Raw genomic sequence first — 19,594 nt, forward strand, 5'->3', positions numbered from 1 at the left:
GGGCGAGCTGGGTTGAGCCCAGGGAAATAAGGGGAAGCACCCGGGGTCCCTAAGTCTTAGGAATTTGCAGAGGGGTGCTGTGGCTAAAGAATATTGTGAGGGCGGATTGGGGGATCCTGGGAAAGGAGAGGGGGCGACTGGGATTCGCACGAGGCTGGGCGGAGCCTCCGAGACGCTCGGGGTCTGAGTGGGGAGCCAGAGAAGGGGCGGGCGGCGGGGCCCGGGGAGGTGGCGCGGGGGGGGGGGGGGGGGCGGGCCAGGGCCGATCGGGAGGCGGAGCCCGGAGCCGGGGGCTGCTAGCGAGCGGCTCCCACGGCTCCTTAGCTCCGGCGTCCTGGTTCGCTTCGGCGTCCGCCGCCGCCGCCACTGTCTCTTTCTCCTCCTTCGCCACCGCCGCTCGCAGCACCGCAGCCCCTCCCGCCATGGCCGCCGCCGGCGCCCGGCGCAGCCCCGGCCCCAGCTCGGGGCTCCGGGGGCGGCTGAGGCTCGGTTTCCACCCGGCGCCGCCGCCGCTGCTGCTGTTCCTGCTCCTGCTGCCGCCGCCGCCGCTTCTGGCCGGCGCCACCGCCGCCGCCTCGCGGGAGCCCGACAGCCCGTGCCGGCTCAAGACAGTCACGGTGTCCACGCTGCCTGCCCTGCGGGAGAGCGACATTGGCTGGAGCGGCACCCGCGCCGGGGCCGGGAGTGGGACCGGGGCAGGAGCCGCCGCTGCCGCCGCCGCGTCCCCGGGCTCCGCTGGCTCCGCGGGCACCGCCGCCGAGTCGCGCCTCCTGCTCTTTGTGCGTAACGAGCTGCCGGGGCGCATCGCGGTGCAGGACGACCTGGACAACACAGAGCTGCCCTTCTTCACCCTGGGTAAGGCTGGGCGCCGGCACACGCGGGGTCCCAGGGAACCGGGAGCCCCCAAGTGAAGCCAGACGGGTGGGGGCGCCCTGGGGATTCCCGCCCCGGGCTGCCCCGAGCAGGGTTGAGTGAGGGCAGCTGAGGGGCCCGGAGGGCGTACAGGTGGTTGGAATGAGTCCGGGGCAGTATCTGAGCGAGCGCGTGGCGGGAGACCGGAGGCGTGCCAAGCCTCCCGCGGTGGGGACCTGTCCGTCCGTCTCTCAGTGCAGACGTTGAGCTCTGCCGCGATCCGTCGCTGACGCCGAAACCCCAACTGCCTGAGTGTGCTTGAGCTGGGGGCCGTGGTAGTCCCCCGCTCGGGAGCCAGGTCTGGGTCCAGCCGCCCACTGCTCCTGGGGCACGGCCAGTGGCCGCCCGCGGTCACCGCCCCCTCGCTGTCGCCTCGGAATCGTCGGGTCTGCTCTTCCGGTTCGATTTTCTCGAGAATCGGAGCGGAGTCGCTCCATGTAGAATCCCTTGGTCCGCATAAATTCGGCCTCCCGATGGGTTGGGTGACCTTGGCCAAGTCGCTTCCCCTCTCTGGGCCTCAGTTTTAGCCATCTGTGAAATGGGGCTGGGGAGGATTGAGTGATTTCCGAGCACTGGCGTTCGGAACCCAAGGTCTCCCTGCACTTTCAGATTCTCCCTCCATCCCCGTGGTCGCATTCGCCTTCCTACCCCCCTCCCGGCGGAGAGCAGGTTTGTCCTCGCAGCTCACTCACTGGGCTAATAATAATAACTTAAAGGCATGAAAAAGGAAGGGGAGAGGAAAAGGATGGGGGTGGGGGCTCAAACGTAAAAGTTAATCAGAAAGTTCGCCCGCAGCTTGCTGCCAGCTGGTTCCCAGCGCGAATCCCGGAGGAGTCGGCCCTTCCAGGTAGCTGTGGGAGGCGCAGCTGATTTCCCACCCGGGTAATTGATCGCTTAATCATCTCGGAGAGCGTTTACAAAAATGTTGTTTCCCCTTAGCTCTCCCGCGCTCACCGGTCTCTCTCTCCCCCCTCCCCTCTTGGGGGAGCGGGGTGCGATTGGTTGCCGGAGTCTGGCCAGCAGCAGCTCCAAGAAGGCGCCGCGGGCTCGCCCCAGACTCCAGACCCCGGGATCCGGCTGAGCTCCGGCACCGCGGGGGTGATGGGCCTTCGATGTCCGCGCCTTCGGGGTCCCGGCTTGAACCTCTGAGGTTAACTCCTTGCTCGCCCGAGAAGCCCCAAAGAGTAATCAAGGGACTAGACTCCTCTCTCCTGGGAGCCATAATATTTTTGATGTATTTTTGTGACGCCCCCCTCCCTCCCGCCCGCCCGCCCGCCACTTCCCTTTCGTGCTGGCCGCCTTTGGAGCTTTGAGCGAGCGCCAGGCCCTTTCCTGGTCTGAGCATGTGCCTCGGGTTTCTGGCCCCTGGGCTCTCCCCAGCTGGCTGTAACTTGAGCGTGCTGAGCTTTGTGGGGTGCTAGGCAGGAGAGCGCCTTGCAGGTTCCCAGGGGACTTTCCGCGGCGGCACGTCTCGTGTGCCACACACACACGTTCAAGCATACACACGCGTGCGCGGACACACACATACACCAAGAGCCATTCCCACGTGCACTTGTGAGCTGCCCATTTCCAAGTAAGTGGATGGGGGTGAAGATGGGGTTCCTTAGGGCGAAGAGCCAACCTTGGGCTCATGGCCAACTCCTGTGACCCCACCGCAGGGAAGGGTCCTTCCAGAGAAACGGAGGGTGTCCCTCACCACTTTCAATCCCAACCTTCTCCCTCCACCCTCGAGATCTCTCTACTCCCTGATGTCCGGAGAGGGAGGGAGTGGGGGTCCTTCTAAATGGCTGTTCAGATGAGGGGGAAAGGGGGGGCATCCTTGGGTATGGCATGACTTGGAAGCGAGGACCCCAGAGCGTTCCAGTTTCCCTAGGATGTGGAGGACCTGGTCCAGCCAGCTACAGGAGTCGCTCCAGAATTCCTGGAGCTGGCAATCTCTGCGTTTTTAAACTTTGGCTTTCAAGAGGAAATGGGTACCTGGGAGCTCAGGGCAGGCTGACTGAGGAACTGAGTGAGGAGCTGGAAGTGTCAGATCCCCAGACCTGTGCTTCAGCGTCAGTCTTCTGGTGCTCTCCACTTGGAGGCTTCCGCCTTCTCTGACGCAGGCGGCTGAGCCTCGGCGGCTGGGGACTGCCTGCTGTGGAGTGGCAGGTGCTGTCCTCCTTGGAAGCCCTGAGCCCTTTGGGGAAGCAGGTTCCTCCTCCTCCTTCCCCGCAGCCCGAGGCACTCCTACCAGGGATTTGGCTAGCGAGGTAGTCGCCAGATGGCCGAGCATAGCAGGATCTGTGTAGGGAGACGTGGGCTTTTTATTTGTGTTGTTCTTCCACTGTTTGTGTGTAAACACAGAGTGCATGATGAGCTCTGGGAGGGCCAGGCTGGCTCAAAATGAGGGCGGAGGGGGGGTACTCTGAGTCATTTATGGCCGTATCTCCCCCAGGGTCCCCAGGCAGCCCCATCCCATCATCCCATCTTCAGACCTTCTAAACATCCTTCCCTAGTGTTTGTCTCTGGAGAGTTGGGTGAGTCTTTCACTACTAGGTCACCAGTTCAAGGGATTTGGAGATGGCATGCGCCGCAGATGCACATGCAAAGTCGGTAAATGCTGAATCCTGCCAATAGCGGGGTGTGTGGAGCCACCACTAGGGGGGGATAGTGTCTACCAAAGCCCTCAGGCTATGCTTTGGGTTGTGGGTCTAGAGTTGGTGGTGGTAAAATGTCCCTGGTGTTAAGGGGCGGTGAACAAACAAATAAAAGGTAAAGTTCCCATTCTACTCCAAGTCCAGTTGGGGAAGCTCAAAATTATTTTGCACACACTGTCTACCATCCCTATTCACCAAAGTCACCGACGTACCTGGCCTTCCCTCCCTCCATTGTGCCTGCCTCTCCTGTTTGAATTATCGGCTCTATAATTAGTAGTGCCCAGACTTAAAAGACTTTTCTTCAGGTCTTTTCCTCTTCATGTTTAATCTTCCCTTCATGTTCCAGCCTGCTTTATGTAGGTGGAAGTTTCCCTCAGAGGTGAAATGCCCCCCCAAGTTTCTGTGTCTGGGCCTCTTCTTTAGAATCTAAGTCAGTGGTCCTGATAAAGTGAATTTCCTTGAAATAGATCAAGGAATAGCAAATAGTTGTTGAATCCTTACTGTGCTGCTCAGAGCTTTACTCTTGCCTTTTATTATTTACTCACATAAAATATATGAAGTGGGCACTGTTGTAATTTATTCCCATTTTACAGGTAAGGAAACATTCTTTAGAGAGGTCAGGTGCCTAGTCCGAGGTCTCACTTTGAGTAAATGCAGACCTGGGACTGGAATCTCAGCGCGTCGGACACCTACATTCTTGGTAATTGCTAAACAGCCATCCTGAGCCAAACGTGCACTGAGGGGCTGGTTACATTTATGTAGGGCATGGTGCAGGGTCCTGGAGAGGAAACATAACAATCATCAGCACGGCGAGAACCTTTCTCAGGGGGACTTTAGCTACATTGGTGCTGAAGTATGAGAGTGTGTGAGTGAGGCATGAGTTAAATGACCTTCAATGACCCTGCCAACGCGAAGTTCCATGACTCATGGGATGTCAAAGGGCATCCTATGTAGTGGTGCAAGTGAGTGATGGGTATGACACATTCTGTAACATCAGGGAGGGCGATATCTCTTTAGACTTAGAGAAAGCTGGGGACATTTCCTGGACAGGAAAAAAACAAAAGCAAAACCAAAAACTGAGTGAGGTCATGGAGGATGGGCTGGAGGAGAATTTGAATGCTCCAGTACAGCTTGGGGGCTTGATGTTGCTTATGACCTGGAACTCTCAGCTGGGGCCTGCTCTGACCTTGAACAAGTCATTTACCCCGGATCTTCAGTTCTTTGTGCTATAATATGAGTGGGTAGCTGAGCCCTAAAATAATCCTTTGGTGCAAAGATTCTGTGAACTTGAAGTGCCCTGACCCACTCTGTAACTCTGACCAGCTGCTCTTGCTTCTCACTGTCTCCTTTCCTTTGCTGGTAACATGGGGGTGTTGGGGAGGACTGACGGAAAAGAAAGAATTTGAATGGGAGCAACTGTCCTTGCAGGGCTTCTGAGGTGAACCCGCACATCACCCAGTGTTCATCTGCCCCCAGGCAGCTCCAGAGTCTGCTTGTGGATTTAGCTTTCATGCCCACCGCTAGGGAACTGGCATCCTTCTTCCTGTGCTTGATAGTGGCCAGGTTGGACTGTTTACCATGAGCCTTGATTCAGCAAAAGGGGGAAAGGAGATAAAACTGAGTAACTACTCGTTGTCAACATCCATTACTAATTTACCTTGTCATATAAATCACACAGGTGAGGAGCGTGCTCTATATTTGGGGGAGGGTGTGTGGAGAAAGAAAAACCATCCAGTAGTATGTTTTTAAATGCATCTTCATGAGCAGATCTGGCAGTGTCCTCAAGATCTGTCCTGAAAGGATGCTGTTTGCAGGAAGCTGATTGGCCTGGGTGGAAGACGAAGATGCTCTGAAATGCCCACTTGGTCAGTCTGCAAAGATTCCTTAAAATACAGGCAACAATGGACACCAAGAGAGAAGAGCCCCCAGAAGGGGTGAGGGACCAGGCACAAGGTCAGAAAGGTGGCTAGAAGCAGGGAGTTTAGCCTAAGGACCGTCCACAAGGGCTGGAGAAACGTTCTTCAAACATCAACAGGGAGTGAGGCGTGTGCTTTGTTTCCTGTCTGGTTCTAAAGAATGTCCTAAGGGTGCAAATACTAAGGGGATGGAGTACAACATGCCAGGAGGATGTGTCCCTGGGAGCTGTCCACCAGCCAAGCGCTCTGCCCTCTAGCGATGACAGGGTCCACATGGGAGGAGGTCTTCAGGCAGGGGCCGCGCAGCTGTCTGGCAGGCATTTGGAGACAGGACCAGAGGCATTGAGGCTATCTGCCCCTTTTGGTCTCTGCCTTGGTTCTGAAGGTTGATGACAGTTATTAAGTGGGAGAAAAAAAACAGATACAAACAGTATAAGCTGGGTTTTCTGTAGGGATTTCTGACCGCAGAATATTCATTAAAATCAATCCCAGTGTTTTTTCCAGAATGGGTAAGAGGGAGAGATTCCGGGGTGGGTGAGAGGGCGAATTTGATGTCTTCAGACACAAAGCTTACAAAATGTTATTTCCGCGGTTCAGTGGTCTCTGATCTGAGTTTTTCCCCCTTTTCATTCACTTCCCTTACTCCATCCCCACCCCTTTGCCAGTTCAGGTCTGGTGAACTCTAATAATTAGGGCAGAGACAGATATATTATCTGCCCTCAGAAAGTATAATTAGCCCTCCGTAGCCGTGGGTTCTACATCCCCAGATTCACCCAACCGTGGGCCGACTGCACTATTGCCATTTTATATAAGGGACTGGCACATCCTTGGACCTTGGAAAGGGGTGGGGTCCTGGAATCAATCTCCTGCAGACACCAAGGGACCATTATACTATGTTACTGAGAGGGTGATGGGGCAGCGTGAGAGGAGGATTCGTTTTAGCTGTTACAGAGGCCCAGGTTGGGTCAAGGCCATCCAGATTTGCTGTTTCTGGGGGTCAGGAACAATAGCTATCAAGACAGCACAGCTCTGCGAGCTTTTGTGACCCAGAGCTTGCTCCTTATCCTGAATGGGGCCCTCAGGCTGCAAGATCATTCAATAATACTAATTTACAGCAAGTCCAACGGTAGGTTTGCCTAGGCCCCTGGCAGGCAGAGCCTCCTGCTTCTCACCTCCTTGCTTGGCTGTAAACTAGGCGTTGGCTGCCATAGGATGGTGTGAACACGTGTGCTGGGGGGAGAGAAGGACAGAGAGTGACAGTGACTTCTTTGGGTAAAGCCATGAAAACTGTGACCATGACCATCAACTCTGATGGCCTTACAGAATCACAGACTCTCAGAGCACATTGAATCTAGCCCTTCCATTTAAATGGTAACACGGGGTCCCAGACAAGGGAGGTAACCTACCTAAGGACCAGCTGGGTTCACACTTAAACCCAGTGGTCTTGAATCCCCATCCACGCTTCTTTCCATCACACTGACTACCAACACGTGGCTCTGGGTTAAATATGTCTCAGGTCTGCAACTTGGTTGAACATCATAAGGTGCACCAAGTCTCTCCTCGTCTCCCTGCAAAACAAACAAACAAAGAAACAAAAATCTAAGGAGAAAGATATCCCTGGGGAAGTTGAATTTGTTCTCCTGCCCAAGGTATCCACCTGGTTGGCTCCAGTCTCTCCTGAGAGCCTGAGCCAATGGGTTTTGTGCTGGGGAGGAGGGAGCCTCATTGCTTTTCACTCTAGCTGCCCTGAGGGTGAGAAGAAGCCTGCTCTTTTCCAGAAAAAGAAAGAAAGAGTCAGATTTAACCTTGAGGTGCAGCAGCATTACGGGGATGCTTTCTTTGTAGGGCTGATACTTCCCCAAGTTCTCATACTGACCAGCTAGTGGCAACAGAAGATTAACTATAGCGAGAGAGAGCTGGCTTTTCTTTCCTCCCAGCAGAGCTTGCAGTCTCTCGGCCCCAGAGAAGGCAGGCAGCGGTGCTTGGCGGGACTCGCTCTGCTCTCCTCTCACTGGCTCTTCACTGCCGTCTGCAGTTCTTTAGGACAACAGCCCCCAGGAAGACTTTTCCTTGGTTTGGAAGGGGGTCGGGTGGTGACTACCCAATGTAAGATTCAGGACTGGAAGATTTCTAGCTTCCTTATTGGCATACTGGAGCGTGCAGGCAGCCCTTCTGTGAGTCGAAAATTGACAAGGATGTTGTATGTCATAAACCATTAGGGTTTTCACCTGAGAAGGAACCCTTTCTCCATGCCCGTTGTCACGGCCCCCGGCAGGGTCAGATGTCAGCACTTCTCTCGACTACGATTTCAGCTGTCAACTCACTGGTATCTCCCTCTAGTCTTATTCTCTCTAGTCCATCGTCTGTACTTGCAGACAGAGGGAGTTCATTAAAAGCCCAAATCTGATCATGGCCATCCTCTCCTAAAGCACTTCACTGGCTCCCCATAATTCTTAGTATGAAGTTCAAGCTCCTTATTGAGCTACAAGGTCCGTGATCAGACTCTGCCCAGACTGTCCTATGCTAAGAACCCTTCTTTCTTGTTCTGTAACTCTGCCCCAAAGGCCCTGGGAAAATTCCTTCTTACCTTTCAAGGCTGAATTCAACTATGAACTTACCTTTGAAGCCTTTCCTGACCTCTTGGCACTAAAGTTGGACACTCTGGGCCTTGGTACCCACTAGCGATATAAAGATTGGTGTAACAGTGGCTGGTCCCTTAGAACTACTGAGCGCCTACAACATGCTAGGCACTGCTCCAGCCACTTAAGATGTATGGAGAACAAAAGACATAGAGTCCTGTGTTCAGAGAGCTCATATCCAGGAGTACGTGTATATATGCCTGTGTATGCGTGTTGGGGAGAAGATGATAAATGTAATAGATAAGAAAATTATGTGGTATGTGAGAAGGTGATAGAGTCTGTTAAACAGGCAAAAAGAAAACGAACACTATTAAGGTGAGGAAATCAGTTTTAATATTAAATAGGGCCAAAGGATTGTTTATTGAGATTATAGGATTGGACCAAGACCTGAAGGCCATGAAGGCCTCACCAGGCAGATGTGTGGAAGAGTATTCCGGGCAGAGAAGGGCTCCAGCAAAGACCTGACTCCAGAGCACACCTGGATCGTTCAAGGGCCAGCAAGAAGGCCAGTATGGCCGGAGTGGAGTGAGTGGGGGGTGGACAGGACAGGACAGGATTTAGGCTTTTACCGTGAGTGCCATGGCGAGCCAGGCAGGACGTTAAGCAAAAGAGTATCCGTAACTGACTTCTGTCTCAAAGGAATTACTCAGGCTGCTCTGTAGAGGAGCAAGGATGGGAGAGGAAGGTCTGCAGGAGTCTGTTCAGGTGAGAGATGATGGTGACTTGGGGCAAAGTGAGAGCAGAACTTAATGTGTTTCTCTGTCTGTCTTGTGGTACTTGCCTAAGAGCTCCACAGACAGAGAACATCCCTCCTTTATCTCTGGGGCTGCAGTGATTCACCCTGTGCTTGGCACATCCTAGGTGTTCAGGGCATCTTAGATGACTAGAAACAGCTTTGCCAAGTCTCATCTCAGAATCCATACTGTGCAGAACTGGAGAGGTATTGCAATCCCACTCCTCTGTTAAGGCTGAGCTGGAATGCCACCTCTTCCATGAAACCTTCCCTCTTCTGAGCTTCCACAGCTACTGCCTCTACCTTCTCCTGCCTCCCTATTATTCTGGGGTGTTTGTAGGATGAGGAATGAGACCAGTTTGATTAGAGGAGAAAGAGTTGGGTTTAGGGAAGACCTTTTCTTGAGAATCATGGAAGCCAGATAAGGGATTAGCACCTTTGCATTGTGCCAGACAGAGAGGCACTGAATGTTTGGGGGGAGATGATCCATCCATGGTGTTGGGGTCATCACCTGCCATAAATGGTAAAAATTTAGGACATTTTCTGAATGAAACCCTTTTATATAAAGATGGACAAGTCAAGGGCACCGTAGCAAGTCAGTGGTGGAGCAGGAACCAGGTCCAACCTTTTGCCTCCTGGTCTGGTGTACATTCCTCCCACCTTAGTCCAGGCCACTGGGGGTGGGGGGAGCTGGTGTGCTGGGCTTCCCCCTTCTGGTATGGGGTAGGCTATGAAAAAAGCAGCCATTCATTGAACGTTTACTATGCCCGTGATGCGGTGCTGGCACGTTTGTTATTGCAGTTCCTTCTTTCCATAGTGCTGAAAGACAGGTAGGATTCATCCCATGTTATAGGTGAGCACGGAAGCTCAGAGGAGTTCAGAACACACCCAAGATCACTACAGCTGAGCTGGGTCCTGTCCCAGGTGTGCCTGCTTCCAGGCTCCGTGCTCTTTCCGCCTTCCATACTGCACAGAACTAGGAGTGCCCTTGAGTTTTCACCTCTTTGACAACCTCTTGTACTTTTTATCTCTTCCTCTTCTCATTAGCAAGAAGTTGCAGACGTTTCTTATAGAGGAACTTCAGGTGTGACAGCCTCACAGGCCTGAGGGACTCAACACCTCATTTCTGGGCTGCCAGGAGCTGACTCAGCCTCTCCCCAGGCCCTGTCGCTCCTTGCTCGTTTGCCAGGAGAGCACCGGGCCTTGTCTCATCTGCTCTAGATGTCACTCGTTAGCCCTGGACTCCTTGACAAGCAGATTCCCATGCTGCCGTGGCTTCTTGATTTTCCTCCTTCCCTCCATCCTTCCTCCTTTCCCTTTCTTCTTCCCTTTCCACTTCCTTCTTCTCCCAGTGCTTAGGGAATTCCCACCTTCTGCTGGGCATACTGTCATACTAGGGAACCTGTTACCTAGACCTTCCAGGAACTTAGAGAAGCTCTGCATTTCTTTGCTAGAAGTTGTCAAGCATCTGTTGTCTGAGATGCAGCCCGTTTGATTGGGTGAACTTCCTTGTCACTCCTCCCCTTCATCCTAAGTTGACTTTTGTCGCCTAGTGCTTCTTAGCAGCATTGTGCAGTTTTTATGCTCCTACCTTGAAAATGGAATTTATATTACATTATCTATACATAAGGGATATATATAATAATAAATATTTATATATATATATTATAATGCTGTAAAAGTCCTAATAAATAGTGTATAGTTCTCCTAGAGTATTAGAGCTGGGTAAAAGAATGCCTTTGAGATCCAGCCCAACTCTCTCATTTACCTAGCAAAAAGAAGTACATTTGTGGGCTTCCCTGGTGGCGCAGTGGTTGAGAGTCCGCCTGCCGATGCAGGGGGCACGGGTTCATGCCCCGGTCCGGGAAGATCCCACATGCCGCGGAGAAACTGGGCTCCGTGAGCCATGGCTGCTGAGCCTGCGCGTCCGGAGCCTGTGCTCCGCAACGGGAGAGGCCACAACAGTGAGAGGCCCACGTACAGCAAAAGGAGTACATTTGCAAGGTCCCACAGCTAAGCCATGGCAAAATCCAGTCTGTAGCCCAGCTCCTCTGACTGGTGTGCCAGCTCTGAAGACCCAAAGCCCTGGGATAGAATCCCGGCTGCACTACTTCCTAACTGTAGACCTCTGTATGCCCATGAAGAAAGTGGAGGTAACACAGCAATCCCTTCTCTGGGTTGCTGCGATCATTAGTTTTGGAGAGTCCTCCATCTTCAGCTGTCATCAGTGTCCAACACTGTGCTCAGTTTTTACTTACACTAAGCCATGTGATCCTTAGGGAGATAGTGTGTGCAGAGCACCTAGCACAGCATCTGGCACCGTTTGTGCTCTGTGCCTCTTAGCCACCTGGAATCCTTGTTATGGAAGGAGGTGGAGGTATGAATAACTAATGCATGCAAATTCCCTTTCCCTCCCCCCTCTTCCCACTCCAGCCTGCTGGCTTTGGCCTCTGCCCTCCTTCCCTCTCTCCCCACCAGGAGGAGAAAAAGGATGAAATTGACCATTGATCTCTGCTCGCTCTCCAAGAGCAGGGGGAAGCTGTTGGGCGGGGGGGGGGGGTACTCCCAGGGGGCTCCCGGGTTGTCTGAGGACAGTTTGGCCAGAGAAACTCGGAGAGGCTGAGTCTCAGGCAGGCGGGTCTGGGGGGAGGCAATCGGGGCAGAACCCTCTCCCTTCTGGTGGCTGCCTGCTGACAAAGCCTTGCTGTCAGGCACCTGGGAAGTCACGAATGGCTTTGCAAGCAGCCGCAAAGGGAAGGAACATTTCCATTAGCAGAATCAGCAGTAAAGAGATTTCCAGTCACAGTCATAGCTGCATTTGGGGGAATCATTTCGGTGGTGGCTGTGGGCTGAGGAGGGAAGGAGGCAGGGCGGCAACGAGAGGCATGGAGACGTCTGTCTCCTTGCAGGAGCTGAGAGCTCCAATGAGAACCAGGTACCAGATGCCTAGGGACTCTTGGGGAGCTGGGTGGGTCCTTGGACAAACATTCTGGACCACCAACTTCCATCCAAACGGACAGAACCCCCTTCTCAGGAGTCCCCTTGGGAGGCTGCAGGCTTGTTCTCTGCCACCTTTGTTCTGATTACCTGGGTTACTCTTTTCAAGACTTCACAGCCAGCAGCAACTTCCTAGGCTCCTGGGATTTGTCACTGGGAAAGGTCCCAGATTATTTAGCCCGGTTTGTCCCAAAGTTAGCGACTCCTCAGAATCACCTTAGAGGCCAGGTTTTCCCTTCCAGATCAGTGGAAGCACCTGGGGAGGGGCCTGGGTATCTGTACTTTAAGAGGTATACCAAATCCTTGGTGTGTCCCTGGACACCCTGGGTATCTCTTCGGTCTCACCTCCTGACATTCCCCGTGGCACTTGGGGCTCTAGCTTCACTGATTACTGGCAGATCTCTGGGGGGAACCAGGCACATTCCCCCTACCTGAGTCCTGAATAGAAACACTGTTTTCTCTGCTCATAATGCTTTTCTGGTCTCTCATTCACCTGGCCATCTCCTAGCCTTAGCTCAGCTATTACCTCTTCTGAGGAACCTTCCTTTCTCCTCCAAGGCTACCCCCCTAGTAGGATTGGCATATCTTGTGAAGAAAAAATAAATGCAAAAAATAAAATGCCGGATGCCCAGTTGAATTTCAGACAATGAATACTTGCTTAGTATAACTATGTCCCATATGTCCCATGCAATATTTGGGATGTAGTTATGCTAAAAATGACTCTCTGATTATCAGGAATGCAAATTTAGCTGGACAGCCAGTATTTTTTCTGGCAACCTGCAGGGACCCTGTTTCTCTCTCTGCTGTCAGGAATCATATTACCAATGTGTGATTTGTCCCCCAAACCTGCTCTCCCTTCCATCTCAGGAAACCAGACTACCATTCACCCAGTTATTCAAGCAAAGGAATCATCTTTGATATCTCCCTTCCTTTGCCTCTCTCATTCTTTCAGTCAACCAGCCTTGTTGGTTTTACTTCTAAAATGACTGTCAAAATTCTTCACTTCTCATGATGTCCTACTGCCATCACCTTTGTCCAAGCTCACTTGGGCTGTTACCTCAGTCTCCTAACTGGTCTTCCTGCTGCCTCTCCTTCCTCCTTATCCTTTCCTTATATTTTTTGATATATAGCACACGGGCCAAATCCAGCTTGCTGCCTGCTTTTGCGTGGCCTGTAAGTCTATTTTCTTGTTTAAATACTTGAAAAAATCAAAAACAATAATATTTTGTGATATGCGACAATTATATGAAATTCAAATATCAGTGTCCATAAATAAAAAAAGATTTATTGGAACACAGTCACACTCATACCCTTGTGTATGTATTGTCTGTGGTTGCTTTTGCTTTACAACAGCGGAGTTGAGTAGTAGCAACAATGAGTATCCGGCCTACCAAGCTTAATATATTTCCCAATTGTTCCTTTACAGAACAAGTTTGCCAGCCCTGCTGTATACAGTAACCAGAGTGATCTTTTTCAAAAATCAAATTGGATCTTGCCACTCTCTTGTTTAAAGCCTTTAAATGTTTCTCATTGCTCTTAAGATAAAATCTTAATTCCTTTTCACAGTCTAGAAACTTTAAAAAATTTTGCCTTCTTCTCTGGGTTCATATTTCCTTTTCTCATAGAACTCAAGTCACCTCCTCCAAGAAGTCTTCCCTGACCAAAGCCTTCCCTGGTACACCGTCCCCCTCATAGCTTTCTATCCCGTTTATTTTAAAAAAAACCAAAAAAACCAAAAAACTTTATCTGGCAGCTCCTTGATGGTAGGGAATGTGTCTTGTTCATTGTTTTTGCTCCTCTCAACTATATAATGCATTACACAGCACAGAGTAGGTGCTGAGTAGATGTTTCCTGACCAAATGAATGACACATGGGCAGCGGTAGGGGTGGTAGTTTGTGAACACCATCTTACAAGGTAGCGGCCTCATTGGGTTGTTCTGTTGCTTATCAGGAGATTGCTATCAGGATTGCAAGAGCTAAAGTTTGCAGAGCATGTAGACCAGTGCCCACCACTCAGCAAATGCCATCTACGTGTCTGTTAAATAAACAGACCTATACTTTAATCCCTAGGACACATCCCCTCCCCACTTTATTTGCAGTTGGAGCATGTTTAGGGCAATTCACAGGAAGTCCTGTGAGTAAAGACCTCATGGAGCTAGGGGGCAGGGTCATCTGGTGGCTGGAACTAGGAGCCAGGGGTCCTGGGGTTTGGTCCCAGTTCTGCTGGTGTCTGTGGTCAAGTCCCTTCCACTTTCTGGGCTTCCTACCGTTTCTCATGTGATGAGATTAAAACAAGTGATATTTGAGGTTCTTCTCAGCCCCCGCAGCTCAGCAGGAGCCCAGGAGGGAAAGAAAGATTCCCTTTAGGAGCTTCTGAGTCTGGAAGCTCAGCTGCAGCAGGAGAAAGCGGACTCCCTCCCTTCCTTCCTCCATCTCTGCATCCTTTCTCGGGCGTCTGAAGATCAAACCCTCAGCTCTGAACCCAGGTGCAACTCAAATTTTTAAGCCCAGTCTCACACTAATTTGTTCAGGCACCTTCTTCAATTACTTTCTCTCTAGCCTTCCCCAGGGAGGGAGACTGGAAGAAGCTGACAGCCCAAAGTAACCAATTACCTGTCTGCCAATAGCAGGACTCCTACCGTCCCTCCCTCCCTCCCTTCTTTTCTTTCTCCACTTTATTCTCCTGGCCTGTAAACCATCTCCAAACTGCAGAACCCTCCAGGGAATGGCCCCAGTTCACCTGCTCCCAGCTGGGGAAGAGAAGGCAACCCCTCCCCCAAGAGAGACAACAGGTGGGAAGGCTGGTGGCTGAGAAGGGGCAGCTGCGGATCTTGGAAAGCCAAGCAGGTTTTGCAAGCCTGCTAAATACCAAACTGTGCTAGATTGAGAGGCAAGTGCTTTGGGCTGTAGCCCTGTTTCTGCCATCTACTTGCTATGGCCTCAAATAAATGACAGTTCCTCTTTGGGCCTCAGATAAGATTAAGTGAATATTGTCAGAGCCATCTTTCCTTCAGGTAGGTGGGGAAGATTGGACTGCATAAGATACTCCATGAGAGAGGAGGAACCTTCCAGTCCTGTCCACTATTGGAATCACAGGTGTCTAGAGCTGTGCCTGTCACATAGTAGGCACTCAGTAACTATTAGTTGAATGAAGGAATGAATAAATGGAAAATGTGTGTATTCAGCCATTGCTAATCAACTTAATCACAGCTTCAGATGCCTCATCAGTCACTAGGATCAACTGGGGTTTGCATGGGTGATGAATTCTGTTCACGTTCCCTAGACTCAACCAGTTCACCCAAAACCTGTGGTTCACCTTAAGTTCCCCTTGCTTGGAGCTAAGCCCCTTCAGTCATTATTCAGTCGTTCTTCCATCCCAGACATTGTGCTGAGTACCTTGGGGGCACAGAAATGCAGGGAGTTCAAACTATTAGGATAATAACACTTGAACTTTATGATTAAAAAAAAAAAAACCTCCCTTTCGTGGGTATTTTTAGCATCTCCATATTACGGATGAAGATGTGGCCATTCAAAGAGATCAAGTCAATTGCACAAGGTCACATAGTAAATGGGATTAGCTGTATTTATTTTTTAAAAGGAATCTTTGTATCACTCTCACAAATGGAACACCAGAATAACTTGCTATAAATGGAAGGTAGCCTGTAAAAGTTAGCGTAGTGTCCACGTGCCGTCTAAACTCATCTCTCATACCACAGTTTGGGAAACATGGATTTAACCCAACTGCTGAGATAAAGATATTCATTTAAAATTTAAATTTTGCCCACTTAATTGTGAGATTTCCCTTAACGTGTACATTTAAATAATATCTTTCCTGCCTCATAACTCCTACCCGTATTTTAATATCCAGCTTGAATGTGCCTTTGCTGCTTCCAAGATGACTTCCCTGGCTCCCCCGAGAACAGTTATCTCGCAAGCACTTTGTATATTCACTGCAGTCCGTGTTTTCATGAAAATATGGTGATTGTTTAATTGTCTGTCTCTCTTGCTAGTCTCGTAAGCTTCCTGAGTTAAACATCATGTCTCTTTAATATCTGTAACTCCAGCAGTGAGTGCATACATACTTAGTAAATTTCTAACCTTAATTTTAGGTTTCAACAAAAGGAATGCAAGCTTGTTGTAGTAACAAATTCAGGCAATTCAGCAATATTATATGGGAAAAGGTGACAGTCTCTCCCCCGCCCAATCTCATTCCCCAGAAGTGATCATGGTGAAGAGCTTGCTGGGATCCTAGTGAAATGTGGAGTAAGTATGTGCCTGACCAACCACCTTTGGTGATGGGGCAGAGAGGAAGTGACTTGTCCGAGGTCATCTGGAACCATCTTTTGTTAGGGCATTGGTTTTTCAAACTGGGTTCCATGATAGATCTGGGGAGGATGAGTCACTCTGGGCTTCAGCTAAAGAGACACTCCAGTATTAAGCCAGCTCCGGGTCCCAGCATCTACTTGAATACTTGCAGACTCCTTCCAGACCACAGGCAGGGAGTCCTCTTCTTGACTGACCCTATGTGAACGTGTGTGTGTGCGTGTATATATATATATATATATATATACACGCACACACACACACACAATATGTGTTTATATATGTATATATACAAATGTGTGTATATATATACACGCACACACACACACACAATATGTGTTTATATATGTATATATACAAATGTGTGTATGTATATACACACACACACATATATATATACACACATATGTGTGTACATACATATAGATACATATGAGAGATAGAGAATAGGATAATGATTCTCCTCTCTGCAGAACTAAAAGAAGAAACTGAAGCCAGCAGGGGAGGAGCCAGAAAGGAAACAATGATCACAAGTCTGGGGTGGGTGTCTCTTTCTGGCACAGTATTTGACATGATGGGTAAAGCAGTTCTTCTTTTCTTCCTTAAATTATTTTCTCACTTGAGTGGGGAGACAGACTATTCAGGAGAGGGTTACCTGGGCTTAGGTTGAGTTGCTTCCTTTAGAAGCCCTCATTTGTGAAGCCATGTAGATTGGTCAGTTAATAGAAGAAGCCTATTAAAGCAAGGAATCATAAAAAAAATAATAATGCACATTAAACGTTTCCTTTTTAACTTAAAATTCATAAATGTGTATACGTTTGCCAGTGATTTGATGTAGGCCCAGGGCCTCTTCTTCGAGTCTGGGTCAGCTGATTGGAGTTCCATGTCATCTTTCTTGTATAAGCCATGCTCGTAATATTCCGAATATGATCTCCAATGTTGGTCTCATTAAAGGGGACTGAGAACTTAAAGATGTTTGCCAAGTAATTCTTCTAGAGTTTGATGATTCCTTTCTAAATTTTTATAGTTGTCACACCTGACCTAACTCAATAGCAATGTTTAAGTGACTTTATTTTTATCGTAAGATCAGCTCAGTCCTCCTAGAAGCCACTTTCTTTTGATGCTCATAAATTTTTAATCTGCACAACATTTCATTAAATTTTAGAGTTATGAGAAACACAACAGGCATAAACAGGTTTGGGAAACTGGCTCCGTAAAAATGCAGCTGGCGGTCAGTGCAGAGAAGCCTAGCCGAAAGCTTTTTAAAAAAAAATAATTAATTTTTGGCTGAGTTTGGTTTCTGTTGACGTGTGTGGGCTTTCTCTAGTTGCGGCGAGCAGGGGCTACTCTTCATTGCGGTGCTCAGGCTTCTCATTGTGGTGGCTTCTCTTGTCGCAGAGCACGGGCCCTAGGCGTGCGGGCCTCAGTAGTCAAGGCTCACGGGCTCTAGAGCGCAGGCTCAGTAGTTGTGGCGCACGGGCTTAGCTGCTCTGCGGCATGTGGGATCTTCCTGGACCAGGGCTCAAACCTGTGTCCCCTGCACTGGCAGGCGGATTCTTAACCGCTGTGCCACCAGGGAAGCCCACTGAAAGCTTTTGAAATTTATACATGTTTCAGGTTGACAGAGGCATTAATGTCACAGAAATTTTAGCGGTTGAGCCATTAGATAGCATTTTGCCCAAACCCTTATTTAAAGAAGAAGAAAAGGGGACCCACTTGCACTTTTGGGGGGAACGTAAATCTTTGCAGCCACTATGGAAAAAGGCATGGAAGTTCCTCAGAAAATTAAAAATAGAACTACTATATGATCCAGCAATTTCACTTTTGGCTCTTTATCTGAAGAAAATGAAAAACAGTAATTTGAAAAGGTATATGCACTCCTATGTTGATTGCAGCATTATTTACAAGAGCTGACATATGAAAGCAACCTAAGTGTCCATCTCAGGATGAATGGATAAAGAGGATGTGGTTTATACATATAATAGAATATTATTCAGCTGTAAGAAAGAAGAAAATCCTTTCATTTGCAACAATGTTGGATGGACCTCCAGGGCATTATGCTAAGTGAAATAAGTCAGACAGAAAAAGACAGATAGTGTATGATATCACTGATATGTGGAATCTGAAAACGCCAAACTCATAGAAACAGAGACTAGCATGGAGGTTCCTGGGGGGTGGGAGAAATGGGGAGATGTTGATCGAAGAGTACGAATTTCCAGTTATAAGATGAATACATTCTGGGGATCTAATGTACAGCATCGTGGCCACAGTTCACAATACTGTATTATGTTCTTGAAAGTTGCTAAGAGAGTAGCTCTTAAATGTTCTCACCACAAAAACAAAATGGTAATTATGTGACGAGATGAAGGTGTTAGCAAGTGCTCTGGTGGTAATCATTTTGCAATATATAGTTGTATCAAATCAACACATTGTATAGCTTAAACTTACACAGTGTTATGTGTCAGTTGTATCTCAGTAAAACTAGAAACTTTTTTTTTTTTTTAAAGATGGGAAAACTGAACCCCAGACCTGTGTCAGGAACCCAGGTCAATTAGACTCTTGGAGTTCATGGCCCCCCCTGGGACTCCACAGCAATTGTCACGATGGCCCCCTTCCTTTTGGGTGGCCTCTTAAAGGAGGCACCCCAACACTTCCGTTTTACAGATGAGGAAACTGTGGTTCAAATACTGAAGTGACCTAGCATGGGATGCAGAGCGAGATGGAGCTGCAGTTCAATTCCCAGATCAGGCCAACTTCCTGCATGCCATGCCAAATATCCCTGTGCTCAAGGGTAGTTTTTCAATATCTTTTAAAATAATTAGGTCTTATCAACTATTTTTTTTCCACCTATGACCACACCTTATCTTTCCTTCACTTCAGGAGGGAATGAGAACAGGGATTCCACTTCAAGTCCCTTTGTCCTCACCCCAGATCTTTCTGTAAAGTCACAGCTTTACAGGGGATCTTTGTGCATCCCTGAGCCCACATTGCAGGCCATCCAGATTCAGAACTCTCAGGCCTATCCAGACCAGCCCTCTCATTGCACAGAGGGAGACCCAGGGCCAGAGGAGGCCAGTACCTTACTAACGTCAAGGGGCTGGGGTTGCTTCTGAGTGCAGACCCCAGTCCCTTCACCTCCACTGGGCTGCCTGCATGGCCCTGGGCCTCCCAGCGTGCCTACCTGCTGGGGAGGGTTGGTCAGGTAACGAGAGGGCAGTGTGTGTGCGTGCAGGCTGCCAGGAGTTTCCGTGCTTTATGAGGTGCACAGTATAATTCAGTATAAAAACCCATTTTGGGGATGTCTTGCTCCATAAAATCTCCTCCAGCAGGAATGGCTGGAAATTTGTTTTGACTTCCCTAGCACATGTTTTTTTTAAAATACCTTCTCCATCTCATTTTGCTCTTTGCTTCCTTTTTTCCACCCAGTTCTCTTTG

At 49.5% G+C, this 19,594-nt stretch overlaps 1 protein-coding gene across 4 annotated transcripts in view; it reads left to right on the forward strand.

Moving 5' to 3' along the window:
- The first annotated feature begins 307 nt into the window (after positions 1 to 307).
- The window catches only part of ASTN2 (astrotactin 2), a 911,537-nt gene continuing 892,250 nt past the window's right edge, over positions 308 to 19,594 (forward strand). For 2 of the 4 annotated variants that reach the window (XM_067743522.1, XM_067743523.1), the window contains exon 1: positions 311 to 855. In XM_067743522.1, coding sequence (XP_067599623.1) covers positions 423 to 855 — 433 coding nt within the window. In that variant the 5' untranslated portion in view covers positions 311 to 422. Of the gene's footprint in view, positions 856 to 19,594 lie in introns of all 4 variants that reach the window. The other 2 variants (XM_067743527.1, XM_067743524.1) reach the window with 2 other exon arrangements.

This window comes from Pseudorca crassidens, chromosome 7 (assembly GCF_039906515.1).
Source record: "Pseudorca crassidens isolate mPseCra1 chromosome 7, mPseCra1.hap1, whole genome shotgun sequence".
NCBI lineage: Eukaryota > Metazoa > Chordata > Mammalia > Artiodactyla > Delphinidae > Pseudorca > Pseudorca crassidens.